Source organism: Amphibalanus amphitrite, unplaced genomic scaffold (genome assembly GCF_019059575.1).
Source record: "Amphibalanus amphitrite isolate SeventyFive unplaced genomic scaffold, NRLGWU_Aamphi_draft 000018F_arrow, whole genome shotgun sequence".
Classification (NCBI taxonomy): Eukaryota; Metazoa; Arthropoda; class Thecostraca; order Balanomorpha; family Balanidae; genus Amphibalanus; species Amphibalanus amphitrite.
Window position 1 is genome coordinate 1,225,216 of NW_024881514.1, and position 12,862 is coordinate 1,238,077.

At 50.6% G+C, this 12,862-nt stretch overlaps 1 protein-coding gene across 2 annotated transcripts; it reads left to right on the plus strand.

Moving 5' to 3' along the window:
- Positions 1-1,153: 1,153 nt before the first annotated feature.
- Positions 1,154-12,811, plus strand: LOC122388716 (VPS9 domain-containing protein 1-like). Of its 2 annotated transcripts, XM_043380079.1 has the most exons (8): positions 1,154-1,406; positions 1,985-2,156; positions 3,795-4,159; positions 7,410-7,506; positions 7,928-8,051; positions 8,935-9,048; positions 10,502-10,992; positions 11,506-12,811. In XM_043380079.1, exons 1-8 carry the CDS (start codon positions 1,323-1,325, stop codon positions 12,015-12,017), a joined length of 1,959 nt encoding a protein of 652 aa, XP_043236014.1. In that variant the 5' UTR covers positions 1,154-1,322; the 3' UTR covers positions 12,018-12,811. The 2 variants fall into 2 exon arrangements, with proteins under 2 accessions (XP_043236014.1, XP_043236024.1); XM_043380089.1 differs by lacking the exons at positions 1,154-1,406; positions 1,985-2,156 and adding an exon at positions 2,818-3,233.
- The last annotated feature ends 51 nt before the right edge of the window (positions 12,812-12,862 follow it).

Below are 12,862 nucleotides of genomic sequence, written 5' to 3' on the forward strand. Positions count from 1 at the left end.
GACTCTTGGCCGGCCCGATCCCCGGCAGTCAAAGTTGCTGAGCGGGGGCCCGGGGGGGGGGGGGAGGGAAGGAAGGTCCAATATAATGACCCAAAAGACATGCCTATTGCCCATAGGTATATACGTATGTATTGAATGGTATCAGCACTCAGCAGTGTGCCTCCTGGGATGTTAGTGATTTTTATCGATTCATCAAGTTGACGATTTGTTTTTTGCGGATATCTTAAAAACGGCAGCGCTCCGCGTCGGTGTTTTTTAACTTATTTAATAACCTTTAGCTTTAACTTTACCAATACCAATACAAACCAATACATACTATATATGCCTATAGACAATAGGTGTGGCATCATATTGGACCTTCCCCCCCCCCCCCGCTCAGCAACCGGACTGCCAGGGATCGGGCCGGCCATGAGTTACCCCACGCCCACCCTTAACCAGGGATGCGGAGTCGTGGACATTTCAGACGGTTCCGACTCCGGCTCCGGCTACGGGTGAAATGCCATGGCGGCTCCGGCTCCGGCTCCGGCTCCGAGTAAAATGGTCCGGCAGCTCCGGCTCCAATACTCAGTACATTTTAAATACCTACGGGTGGCAGAAAAAAGAAGATGGGATTGGTGCACGTTGCTTCTGCATTTGCATAAGTTAAGGCTATTTTCATATTTTGAATACCGTATTTCTTACTGCCTGGAATTGTAAGTTCAAGACAGTTCGGTTTGACAAACCGAACTAGGTCAATATTTGTTTCCTCTTCAAAAAAGGAGCCGGAGTCGCCCCCTTTTTTGACAGCTCCGGCTCTGGCTCCGGCTCCGAACTAACTATATTGTTTCACGGCTTGGGCTCCGGCTCCGGGCAAAATATGCCGGCTCCGGCGGCTCCGGCTCCGGCTCCGCACCCCGGCCCTGCCTCAAACCGAAAGTCTGGATCCACCCTGGTGCCCTAGCTAATCGCTTACTAGAATCAGCGCACACAGATGTCGTGATTTACATCTATATGCATAGATGTCGCAGCGATAGCGACACATGCAGTGCAAATGGTAGCAGACAGCAGTAGTTTCCCCTACCAAAGTGGTGGTTTTCTACCACAGACGCTCGTCAAGGTCGGAAATTCCAAATACGCGTCCAAGAAGCTGTTTCGCTCTATATGGAAGCATTTTATGGTTACAGTTTTGGCGCAAGCGTTACAAACACTTGCAGACTCTCTTGTTCTATAGATGGCCTTGCTCTTGTTTATCAAATTTCATAGGCACGAAGGGTCTGTCTCCCGATTTATTTTAGGGAAATAATAGGGAAAATCGCCCATCTGCACAAATAAGCTGGTTCAGGATGGATTTCGAAAGCAATAGGAAAAAGAGCGTTATGAGCATGATTGGCTCAGCAACAGATTTGGAAGCGAACAACCTTGAATTGGTAAGTTTTTGGCTCTCTGTCCATGATCTGTATTTATTGTATTATTTTTTAATTAAGTTTGTGCCTATTTTTGTGTTTTGGTCTTTCTTAATTCCTTCATAGCTTAGTTTTTCTTATTCTTGTGGTCTGAGGCTCCTGAAGTTATTGACTGCTTCAGTCTGGAGTCATATGTATTTATTGGTACTTTGTCTACCTATAGGTATAATGAGGTTTAAGTGTCCTGTACAATTACAAGGGGGTAATTGTCTTTCTTCTTATGAAATTGCAGAAAGGAAACGTCAAGCAACAGGGATCTTGTTCAAGTGTATGTGGCCATTGCAGCTCTCATGGGAAAAGGCAGGGCTTGGCTAACGGCCAATCAGGCAACACATACACAGCAGTTCCAACCATCCTGATTTGCTGCTAACTAAGCCCTGTCTTTTTTACTTTGGGGGCCGCTTTGGATCCAGACACTTGAATAGGGCCAGGGATATATGTTAACTAGGAGTAAGTGCTTTATGAATTATTATTTTTAGTTATTGTTACCTACTGTTTTATGTAAGATTCTATCGGAAATGACTTATGGCCATTTATTCCAGGAGGCCTACCAGGCCTACCTGGCCAGTGTGCAGGCTGTCTGCTCACTGCTGGCCAGCGGTCTGTCCCTGGACACAGACCGCTCACAGATGATCTCATTGGCCAAGCAATGCCTGGAGCGGATACAGCACATCTCTGACCGTTTTGGTCGCAAGAAGCTGCCACCTGATCCAGGTGGGTTTGTCTAGTTGTCAGTGTCAGCAATGTTTCATTTAAAACTCTGCCAGAGGCAGTGTGGGCTGGTGCAGTCATCTCCTTGGGTCAGCCCACAACCATATTTAGTTAGTACCCTTGTGAAAGCTATGGTGTGTTATAGTGGCACTTATATTGTGGGTCAGCAGGGGACAATGGGCATTCATAAATACATCATGAGTGGTGATGATTTTGATGCTAGCTGGCTTGGCAAAGTAACATTTATCAGTGTTTTAAGTACCATAATTTTGCATGAACCTTTCTGGACTAAGTGAGACGTCTACTCCTTTTGCACCTAAAACATCAGTCATCTGGCTATGCTTAAGTAATAAATGAATGCAATGTATGCACATATTCTGTATTGGTATGCATTTATGTATTTTGCATGATTGAGCTGACTCAGCTGACTCCTTTCCCCGGGACTGCCTTGGATCAGCTGGAGCTGAGTTGTGTCGGCTCAGCTCGACCTTTGTCCTCCTCTCTGCCCCGAGAGCCGCCCGACCTGGTTTCATCTGGGGGCGGGTTCGATCCATCACCCCCTCCCCCTCCCGCGGCACCGTCCGCCCGGGACCAGCCGTGTGTATACTATATACATGTGCGGCGCCACGCGCCGGCGCCGCCGTCTGCCCACTGGATGGTTCAGTGGGATTAGTCGGCGACAGCGAGCGCTGTGTGGCGGTACGGAGTGAGCACGGCACGTGGTATAGAGAAGCGACACTAACGGACCGAACGGACTGGCGGTTTGGCTCTAAAACAGTACTATGTCTGGTGGAAAGTAATATTTGATACATATTTACATTTGATACAATTGGATTCGGCACGCGAAGAGAAGTTTTCTTGGTGTCATAAGACACGTTGTATGGTCGGACTGTGTCGAGCGGGTGTCGGACTAACAGTGACGCGGTTTTGTGTCTGTGGACGTGTCGCTGAAGTGTCGGTGTGTCAGTTGGCGGCAAATGACGGGGCCTACAGCGCTGTCGGAGGATTTTAGTACCGTCCCGGCGGTAGCCCTCTCCGTCATGGCTCACAAACTGCTGCGAATGGTGCATTTGAGCAGAGGTAATGGCTGCTATTACGATGTCATACTTGTTTTAGCTTCATTTTCCGATCAAACGTCGTCATTGTTGTGTTCATAAAATAGAGGGAAAGGTACTCCTGCTTATTTACATATCATCTCTCCATTGAGCAAAGTTTTATTTCAAAATTAGTTTCTTTTTGTTACTCCATTTTTGTAAATATCCAATCAAATAGGACCTCAGCCGGAGCACTTGTCAAGAGCACTCGGCCGGGCAATATTATTTCGTCCCTCATCTCACCATCTTTGAAGCTCGTAATTTTTAATGTAGGTACTGAAAATAAGGCGTACCTTTGTAAATAGCGTTGTTGTTTGACAGTCAGCAAAGTTGACGCATATCACCACACTGCCTCATTCCTCAAAATTGGCGCCAGTTATGGTTCATGCGAGCCAGTTTGAACTGGTCTGAACCTGCAGCTGCAAAGCCACCTGCCACGGCCGAGACTACCCCTGCCCCAGTCCCCTTTCCCACCCCGCGTCAGCCGACTGTGCCGTGAGCCGACCCACCCGTGACCTGACCTCTGCCGTGTCCGTGTCGTCTGTAGACTCTCCGGTGTCGGGCGCGGCGGCAGCGATGACTGAGCGGCTGCGGCGGCTGCGGGGCGGACCGGCCGTCGGTCCGTTCGACCCGTCCGACTCGGCCTGGAGCACGTACCGTAACGCGTCCATCTGCGAGCCCGGTGAGGTCTCCGAGCCGAGCGCGCCGCCGGCCGACTCGCCGTCCGACTCGATCGAGGACAACCTGCTGGTGGAGCTCGAGTCGGACTCTGAGAACGCCTCCGGCAGACGCGACTCGGAGCAGCCCTCTTCGATCGAGGACAACGCCGCCGCGGATGAGACCCCGATACCGGCACCGCGCTCAGAGACACAGTGGGGGACGCAGCCGGCGGCCAAACCGTCCAACGATCAGGTGAGGTGTCACGGACAGAGGTTGTGTTCGTGCTCGCGTGTGACGGTGGTTTAGGGGAGCCGGTGGTATAAGAAGTTGCCCAGGTTCTGAAATGGGAATGAGGATCGGTCTAGTCGTGCCTTTCATCTAATTGATGGTTCTTTAAATCCAGTAGGCCTTGGTACAGGTTGTCTGATGAGTCACGCACTCGAATAACGCGATCGACTCAATCTTATCCGCGCCGGCTGTCTCTCGCTTGGTCATTCCATTCTTGCGATAATATAGCTTACGACAATAGCTGAGTGATTCACTACGATCGAAGTGTGATGTAACGAGCTTGCACAAGATATGTGTGTGCACTCGTGCCCTAATCTAATCTAAGACATTTGGAATATTTGCTCTTTTTTGCCACTTGATTAATTTTTAATCTGATTTCCCCTATCATTCCTCGACAGAAACCGTTTCACATTGGTTGTTTTGGCTGTTGCTGTGTCGGCCGGCACATGCGGTTTCCAACACCAGGAATGGCCCGCTTCTAGCTGCCGGGCTTTCTATCTCCATCCCCTTCGCCTTTTGATCCGCCTCAGATCTAAGTACTCGGCTGGTCTCGGGCGAATACGGGCACCGGGGGTGTAGCCGCCGCCACAGCTGGCGCTGCTTACATTGGCCGACCGAGCGTGACGATTGTGGCGCATTCAGACGGTGGTGCGCAGTTTCGACGGTCGGGATGTTTGGCGCAAGGCATGGCGGACTGGCGCCAGAGTTTGAGTTGCAACAGCGTTGACTGTCCCCATGGCAAGGGTCAATTGCGCAGATACCGTTCAGCAAAACTATCTTAGTAATGGAGGCTGCCAGCTGGCTTTGGGGTGGTTTTCTGATAGGTTTTGCAGTTTGCTTGTTATGATTTGCTGGTGCTGAAAGGAAATGGACCGCATGTGCGCCCGCTATACATATTTCTTAGTATAGGTAATAGGTATCCTGTTTCGACTGGTTTAAACTTTTTACGTTTTTATGCTTAAATTTTCCAACGATGTTTTTTCTGTGAGTTAAATTTGACCATCATATTATGCTTTACAGGGTGTCTCAAAAGTTCGTATACACATTTCCCATGCCCATAAAGCATATAAGAACCGGCCAAAAATCTAAGGTTTTTGTGTCTGTGTGCACACTAGACAAATATGCATGCTTTGACAACTGATTCGGGAGGTTGGAAATCAAACCCTTTGCTGTAGCTCCAAAAATATTTGCCCATACCGATTTTCGTCGCTCCGTCAGCTGCCGGAGGCTGATAAAAGGTTACCAGCTTTCAAGCTCTTGTGAGGGAATCCCCTGCAGTTTCTGCGTCGGAATTAGGTTTGACGAGCTCCCCGGCAACATCCGCTTCTCCCTGAAAGCCGACAGCGTGCATCGACACCATCCGTGAGTATTTTGTAGGTCTTCTCTGGCGCTAACTCCTTCATGAATGACTGGCGCCGACCTCTCAAGCACCATTTTCCTTTTCAAGACAACCCCATTCCTGAACAAATGGGAAGTGCCAGGGGAAAAATTTTCGCAGCATATCGTAGAAGAATGTGTCGGCCATCTGTTTCTTAGACACATTGTGCAAATTTTGCAAATCCCAAACGCTCGTCATTCCCCATGCCAAGACCTTCGCTGGGTTGCGGAGTGTTTTCCTCAGGAGAGGTTCTGCTTTGTAAACGGCCAAAACATGTCCATCGTGTGGTTTTGTCGGGATTTTGTGTTTAAAAGAAAGCCATTCGCTCCAGATCTGCCTCTTGAAACTTCGTAAGATAAAACTTTACATTAATTGACACTTTTGGAGGGTCAGTTGTCCTTGGTATTGATGATTTTCGTGTTATTTTCCCCAAAAATTTAGCGTTCTAGATATTATAAACAATTTCAAATGATACTTTGTCTTTATTTTACGATGACCTGCAATTTTTGAAACTGGGTAACCTCTGTCTGTGAGCTTCTTGTCAGTTTTCAATAGTTATGGCTTCATTTTCAGCTGCTTTCCGGAGCACGAGTCTGCTGCCGTACGAGGGTCGTTCAAAACGCTGTTAGTCTCGCATGGTTTTGTCCTTCAAAAATTTGAGCCACCGTTTTTATTAGATGATCATCATGTTGTACTCATCCTCGCCGACACTTTGCCATGTGTCATTTCCGACTTAACCATTCCCATTACTCCTGAAACAGAGAGTTTCTCAGCCGACCCGATTTTGCGACCTCCATTTTCATGCTTGACCCATGGTCAGAGATGAACCCTTTTTGTGGGCTTATGAAGGGTCGAATGCGTTTGAAAACAATGAGACTGCTTGAGGAAGGTTGTTACCAATACCCATGCAAAATTTCGACTGTTTATTTATTGTTGATTCAGAATTATTGTCAAAAAAGCATGGCTGGTACCTGTCAACGAACTTTTGAGACACCCTGTACACCTTAGGTCTCATACATAATCATGAAGCCAAAGATATGTGACGCAACGTTGCAGGTGCTCGCTTACACATTGCCTTTCCAATTTCGATTGACGCGTATCACGATCAATGACCTTGGACTCGGTATGGCGTGTTTTTTCTAAACTCTCCGTGTTTCTCTAAACTGCGGCGCGGTGGTCGGCTGTGGCGGTGCGTTCAGGTGCTAGGTATCGATTGCCGCCGGTTCACTCAGGTGTGCGTCTGGCGGCTGACCTCTCCACCTGTGTGCTCCCCTCCCCGGGGTCGGCGAGGGCGGCCGTCAGAAGTGCGGCAGTTGTGAGCGGTGCTGCGGAGTGAGAAAGTAGGAGCGAGCGACTGTGGTCGGTTCGAGAGTGATTCGATAGATAAGGAAGGCTTGTCGTATAAGTTAAAGTTAGAGAGGCTTGGTGAGTGGATTGTCGATGTTTTATGTAGTTGTGAAAGCAGCTCAGTCTGTTGTAATTATATGGAGCTTGTTTTTATCGCTTTCACACCAGGGCCCAACCTCACCAGTCACCAAGTTAGGTTAACTCAATTTTGGGGTAGTATATTTGTAGTTACGGAGTGGGGTAGTTTGGTATTTTACCCCAAATTGAGTTTACCGCACTTGGTGAAACTGGGCCAAGTATCAAGTATCTTCAAGTGCGCTGATGTTTTCGTTTAACGGATCATTACCTTATTTCCTATATTACCTACGGGTGCCCTGTCGAACCTTATACTAAACGTTTAATGCATTTCACATCCGTATCCCTCTTCACACGAACATTCTCGTCTTATTTTCTGCCACCGCTAACCGCCGCGTTCTCCTCTCTCGACAGAACGGGAGGCCAGCAGTGCGCAGGGGCAGCGACGAAGAGCCATTCGTGTACGGTACCGAGATCCACCGCAGTCGGGTACCGATCCCCAAACCGAGCGGTGAGTGACGATATGGACCGCTGAGTACCGAGTGTCGTCCGGTGGGTGCCGATCCCCAAACCGAGTGATGAGTGCCGATCCCCAAACCGAGCGGTGAGTGACGGTATCGGGTTTGGTTTTAGCATTTTGAATCAGACGTAAATGAAATGGAAAGGTCAAAGTTGCGTTCATCAAAACTCAGGCTGTATAGCGGTTGCATTGTTGAAAGCGATTTCAAATCATGGACCAGTCCAGCTGTCACATTATCGTTACCTTTACAAATACCCCTTCACATAATAACGATGGATGTAACTAGTTAATCGTTACTTTGAACGAACACCTCAAAATTACATTGCTTTTAGAGCAGCTAAGGCTCTCCTGTGCGGTTTCACACCGTTCCGGGGATTCTGGGCCTCCGTCACCCGCTCTGTCGCCGTTTCAGACGACCTGGATCCGTACCAAGAGCTGTCGCCGCTGGACCTGGCTCGGAAGGAGAATGAACGCCTGGTGGCCAGCTATGCGCTCAGGATGCAGCGCAGTCCCAAACACGTCCAGCACAACCTCAGGTGAGCCGCGGTGGCTTCAGGTGCAGGCTGGAGACGCGTGCCATCGAGAACTGATACCCAGGACACATTCTCAGTGGATTGGTATGCTGATTTGCATATGTCCATAGGCTGCTAGTTATGGCTGTCGTGCGATACGGCAGTATCATTACTTTTTATCTTACGCCCCTTTTTACCTGTCTCTCTTGCCTAATATTTGACGATCCTTCGTTCGCATGTGTTCGGGCTGATACCGCGGACAGAGACGCTAGTGTTATATAATGAAAAATGTGAAAAAAACCAGAGCCTGTTTTATCAGACATCTGTATTCTGTACATTCTCTGACCAGCCATCTATCAGATGCACTTCTTTTGCTGCCTGTGTTATGATGTTTGAGATTTGGCATGTGCTGATTTATTACATAAGTTGGTAAGAGCCATCACCGTGTGCCACGCGCCGCCTCGAGACTGGCTCACATCAGCTCGGCTTATATGAACAGGAGTGACGGGCCGGAATGTGACTCAGCGTCGGTGTGTTAGTATAACCCGAGAACCGGCCATAATGCTCACTGTGTTATGTGAAAGATAACCAGATGAGACTAGTTTGGTAGTACTCGTGTCATGTATGTCGCTGACCCGGCTCCAACATCATGCGATGACTATGTGTTTAACGGCGGTCTGGCTTTCTTCGAAAGCTGTGTGTGTAGCTACATTTATGTCATTTTCCTTCGTGGGTAATTTTTGTATGCATGGTGGCCTTTTATGGTTTGGTATCTTAAAATATTTGTTTTTAGCGCTGCTGTTTTACTAGCTGCATTCAATTACATTATCATAAAATGTCTTCTCACCATGCATACCCACCGTCACGATACCGGTGGGCGTCAGTTGTGTTCGGTTCTGTCCGACAGCCTGGAGCTGCAGCGCCGACTCACTGAGAATCGGCAGCTGGCCGCCGTCAAACACCAGGCGTGGATGCAGCGGCGGCTCGAGTCCCGAGAGCACTTCCTGCGGCTTGCCAAACGGTCAGTTACATGGGGTGGTGGCATTGTGGTATTTTAGTGCAGCTAACGGAGTTCTGTGACACCGGCAATGAGACTTACTCTCTCAGATGGCCGGCCTTCAGCTTATAGTGGGGCGTAACCCGTAACCGGAACAGAGTTACGATAACCACTAAACGGTGTATCATGATGTATGGACCTTACTCTCTGGCGAACGCCTGAAAATCATTGCTGCATTCTGACTCCCTTCACCTACTGCACTTGAAAACTGACGGAAAATGAAACATGTCGGGTCCGGCCCGATACCTAATGGCTGTTACCCTAAGGTTTAGACACCATGAAGCAGTGTGATCAGGCTCCAATTCCAGATATTTCCGGTTTGTAACGTTTACGCCGTATGTCACGGGTTTGATCCCTTCCCGCCGGCGCAGTCCCCGGTCGGTCACCACTGCAGAATCCGGTCAGCACAGCGGACACGGGACCGCTTCTTTGGGTGCACATGTCCTTATCCAGCTGCCGGCGATAAGGGAGACAAAAACATCCTGTCGCCGCTGTATGCACCCTGCAGGAGCTCCATCTCTGCAGTAGCGCGTCCCTCCCGCCCTCCCGTTCCGCTTCCTGCCGGCCGGCGTCTTTATGGTACCCAGTGGTCACGGGACTGGGATGGAGCGTGACTCAGACGCAGCACGGAGAGGGAGGGGACGGGGGTGTTTGACGCGCACTGCCACCCGGTGACACTCTGCACCAGAGCGCGGTCAGGTCGGAGCGCGGAGGTTGTGCCGCTCGCAGCTCCTCCGACCCTCTAATCTGTGCCGCGTGTAGAGATGATTTCAACGGTAGCTCGGTCTAGAGCGGGGCGTAGACCCATGCCCCAAAGGCGACGGTGAGTGTTATGGGATCTGTGGAAATTGTGACTTAATGTCTACTAATTCCTGGGACATGTGGAGCCAGTGAGTAAGTGTGGTTCTTCCGGGTTTGTAGTTCGGTGCGTGTATGGTCTGTTTCGTGTTTATTATCATTATTAAGGGAAGACAGCTGGACCCTCCGTGTTAATGACATTCATAGCGTTTTTGTAGGCTAGATGTTTATACCATGGTGCAAGGTTCACCAAGTTCACTTGTATTTTGGGCCTTTGACTTCCCCGTTCCCATTATGTCTTGGTTATTTCCGCGTTCCCATCTAATGCCATCGAAACATAAACAAACAGCATTCTACCGCTTGGCGCGTTTGATACTTGCCATTTGGTAACAGGAACAAAACATAAAAAGCTGTCCTACATTGGGTTATCAACTTGCATATAATTTCGTCTTCGTGTGTATCTCTATTCAGAGTCCTTTTTTAATATGGATAGAAAGTACGAAGCTTATTGTTACTTCATATGAATAGAAAGTACGGAGTTTATTGTTACTCAGTTTCGTGCTGGAATACCGCCTGTCTGCTACCGAGTTCCTTCACGCCCTGTCTGCTCTGCCGTCAGTGTGCTGCCGGAGGAGCCGCCCGGCGGCCACCCCAGCCCCGAGTACCTGCAGAAGCAGGCCACGCTCGCCGACATCCTGCAGTTCGAGCAGAGCCACCCGTGGACGCGCCAGCTGCGTGACAGTCTGGACGCCGAGCCCGACAGCAGCGGCGTCGTCGAGAACGCGCTGCTGCACATGCTGCTGGAGAAGTCGCACCCGCTCTCCAAGCTGCGCCAGCGGCTGCAGTACTCGCTGTACTGCAAACTGAACCCGCTGGTGGAGCAGCACGCCCACCTGCTGGACGCCGTCCGGGTGCCCGCCTGGAGCCCGGAGCCGGCGCCGGTGGACGGGGGGCAGAGGGCCGGGCTGTGGCCGAGCCTGTTGGAAGAGGACGGGGAGGGAGAGAGCGGCGGCGCGGAGGGAGCGGTAGGCCCGGAGGACGCCGTGGATAGACAAGAGCGCGAGCAGCAGGACGAGGCGTTCAGGAGGCACCTGAGAAACGTCATATCCGGTGAGTGTTCCTGGGGACAGGTACACACCGTGACAGGGAACACTGCCAGGAGTCGAGCATTGCCGGTACCTAGCGGGCAGCCCGGTGTACGCAGGCGACCGAGTCGTGTGTGGTCCGTTCGTGTCGGTACAGCTGGTCACTCTTCTTAGTGGATCGATATAAATCGATGAAGATAAATGGCTGTTATTACAGCTGGTAGTCTGTTTATTGAGATAGGATTGTACTTTGCACGCTGAACTCGCCGCCAATGGAAAGTTACGTACTCGCAATATATCGCGTTGGAAATTAAGGAGATCCCTATTTATTTAGAAGGCTTTCAGTTTCGAGATTACTTATACTTCTATAAGTAAGCTCTTGTGTGATTCAAATTTAACCTGACTAGATAAAGCAAAAGGTTTTGTTTTGTTTTCCAATCTCAATATGTGTTGTGACTTTTACATTTACCAACGCACAACTCCAGTCGCCGTTCGGCGGCTGCTCGTGATCCTGACCATCACCTCTGCCTCCCCGCAGACACCCAGGACAGTGAGCGGCTGCTGGTGTCGCTGGCCGGCGCCGTGCACCCGGCGCTGTCCGGCGCCCACAGCCGCCCGGTCGTACAGCGCGTGCTGTTCACGCCGCTCTGGCCGCACCTGCTCGTGCTGTTCCGGCTGGCCAACCGGCGCCAGGAGCGGCAGCTGGCCGAGGCGCTGACGCGTCTGGCGGCCGGCGGCGGCCAGCCGGTGCCGGCGCGGCCGCACCGTCTGCTGCTGCGCCGCCTGCTGCTGGCCACCAGTCCGGCGGACAAGTGCCGGCTGCTGGTGGAGCTGGCGCGCGCGCTGTGCGACACGGCCGACGGGCCGGCCGGCGCCGACGTGCTGCTGCCGCGGCTGACGGCGCTGGTGGTGCACTCGGCCGCGCCGCAGCTGCTCTCCGAGCTGCAGTTCATCTCCGAGTTCATGTCGGACGGCAGCTTCCAGGGCGAACAGGGCTACTGCCTCACCTCGCTGCAGACGGCGCTGCTCTACCTGATTCAGCAACAGTGAACCCAGACCGTCTCCGCTCTGTTAGAGACGAGATCATGAATTCGGAAGCTGCATTTGATTGACCACCGTGGTTTTGCAAGCTCAACAAGTTATTCCGGCTTCGTTGATTATTTCGCAAAGATTGATACACGATTGGCTTTGTGAATGGCACAGGAATGACGGTGTCAGACGCTGCTTTACTAGTGCAAGCAAATCTAGCCAGCCTTGTGCCGTTGAAACACGCTTATCACTTGAATGATCTGATATGCCGGCCTACGATCATGCTTAGCTCACCCTGATTTATAACACAGCTGCCTATTTAAGACGTCCCCTGATAACTGCCCCAGCTCTCAGAGCGATTTACATTCCTCTTGCTGTGTGTTGCGGCTGATCGTCGTGCATTGAATGCGAAGTTATTGTTATTTATTGGGCGTATTTCGCCAAGAACACGACAGTATTGGCTATAACTGCCACGTGAAGTGATGTGCATCGTTGCTGATATTTGGCCGACTCCGGCTAAGTTTAGCCCTGTCGAGTTTGGCGGGGGACCGTGCGAAGGAGTGCTTTAGGATGGATCGGCGAATAGGCTATTTGTTCATACACCAACGGATGCATGGAACACGCGACTGCGCTCTAATGTCAGCGTGTTGGCTTGCCTGCCAGTTTATAGACGTGTATGGTACGCACAGGTCTTTCCTTGTCGGGTGATTATGCATTATGCAAGCCGTGCCTTTTCGATGTGCCGCGAGGTGGTTTATCACGCTCACACTGCTTATTCCTAACGGAATGAATAAAAATGCTCAATGATTTTCTCAGACGAGTTAACAACATAAAAGCGTGCCATTTACGGATGAATCGGCACGTCA

Coding starts and splice junctions, on each gene's coding strand:
- LOC122388716 (XM_043380079.1), top strand. CDS start 1,323: ATGGATTTCGAAAGCAATAGGAAAAAGAGCGTTATGAGCATGATTGGC. Junction 2,157..3,794: donor GAAGCTGCCACCTGATCCAG/GTGGGTTTGTCT, acceptor TGTCGTCTGTAG/ACTCTCCGGTGTCGGGCGCG. Junction 8,052..8,934: donor CACGTCCAGCACAACCTCAG/GTGAGCCGCGGT, acceptor TCTGTCCGACAG/CCTGGAGCTGCAGCGCCGAC.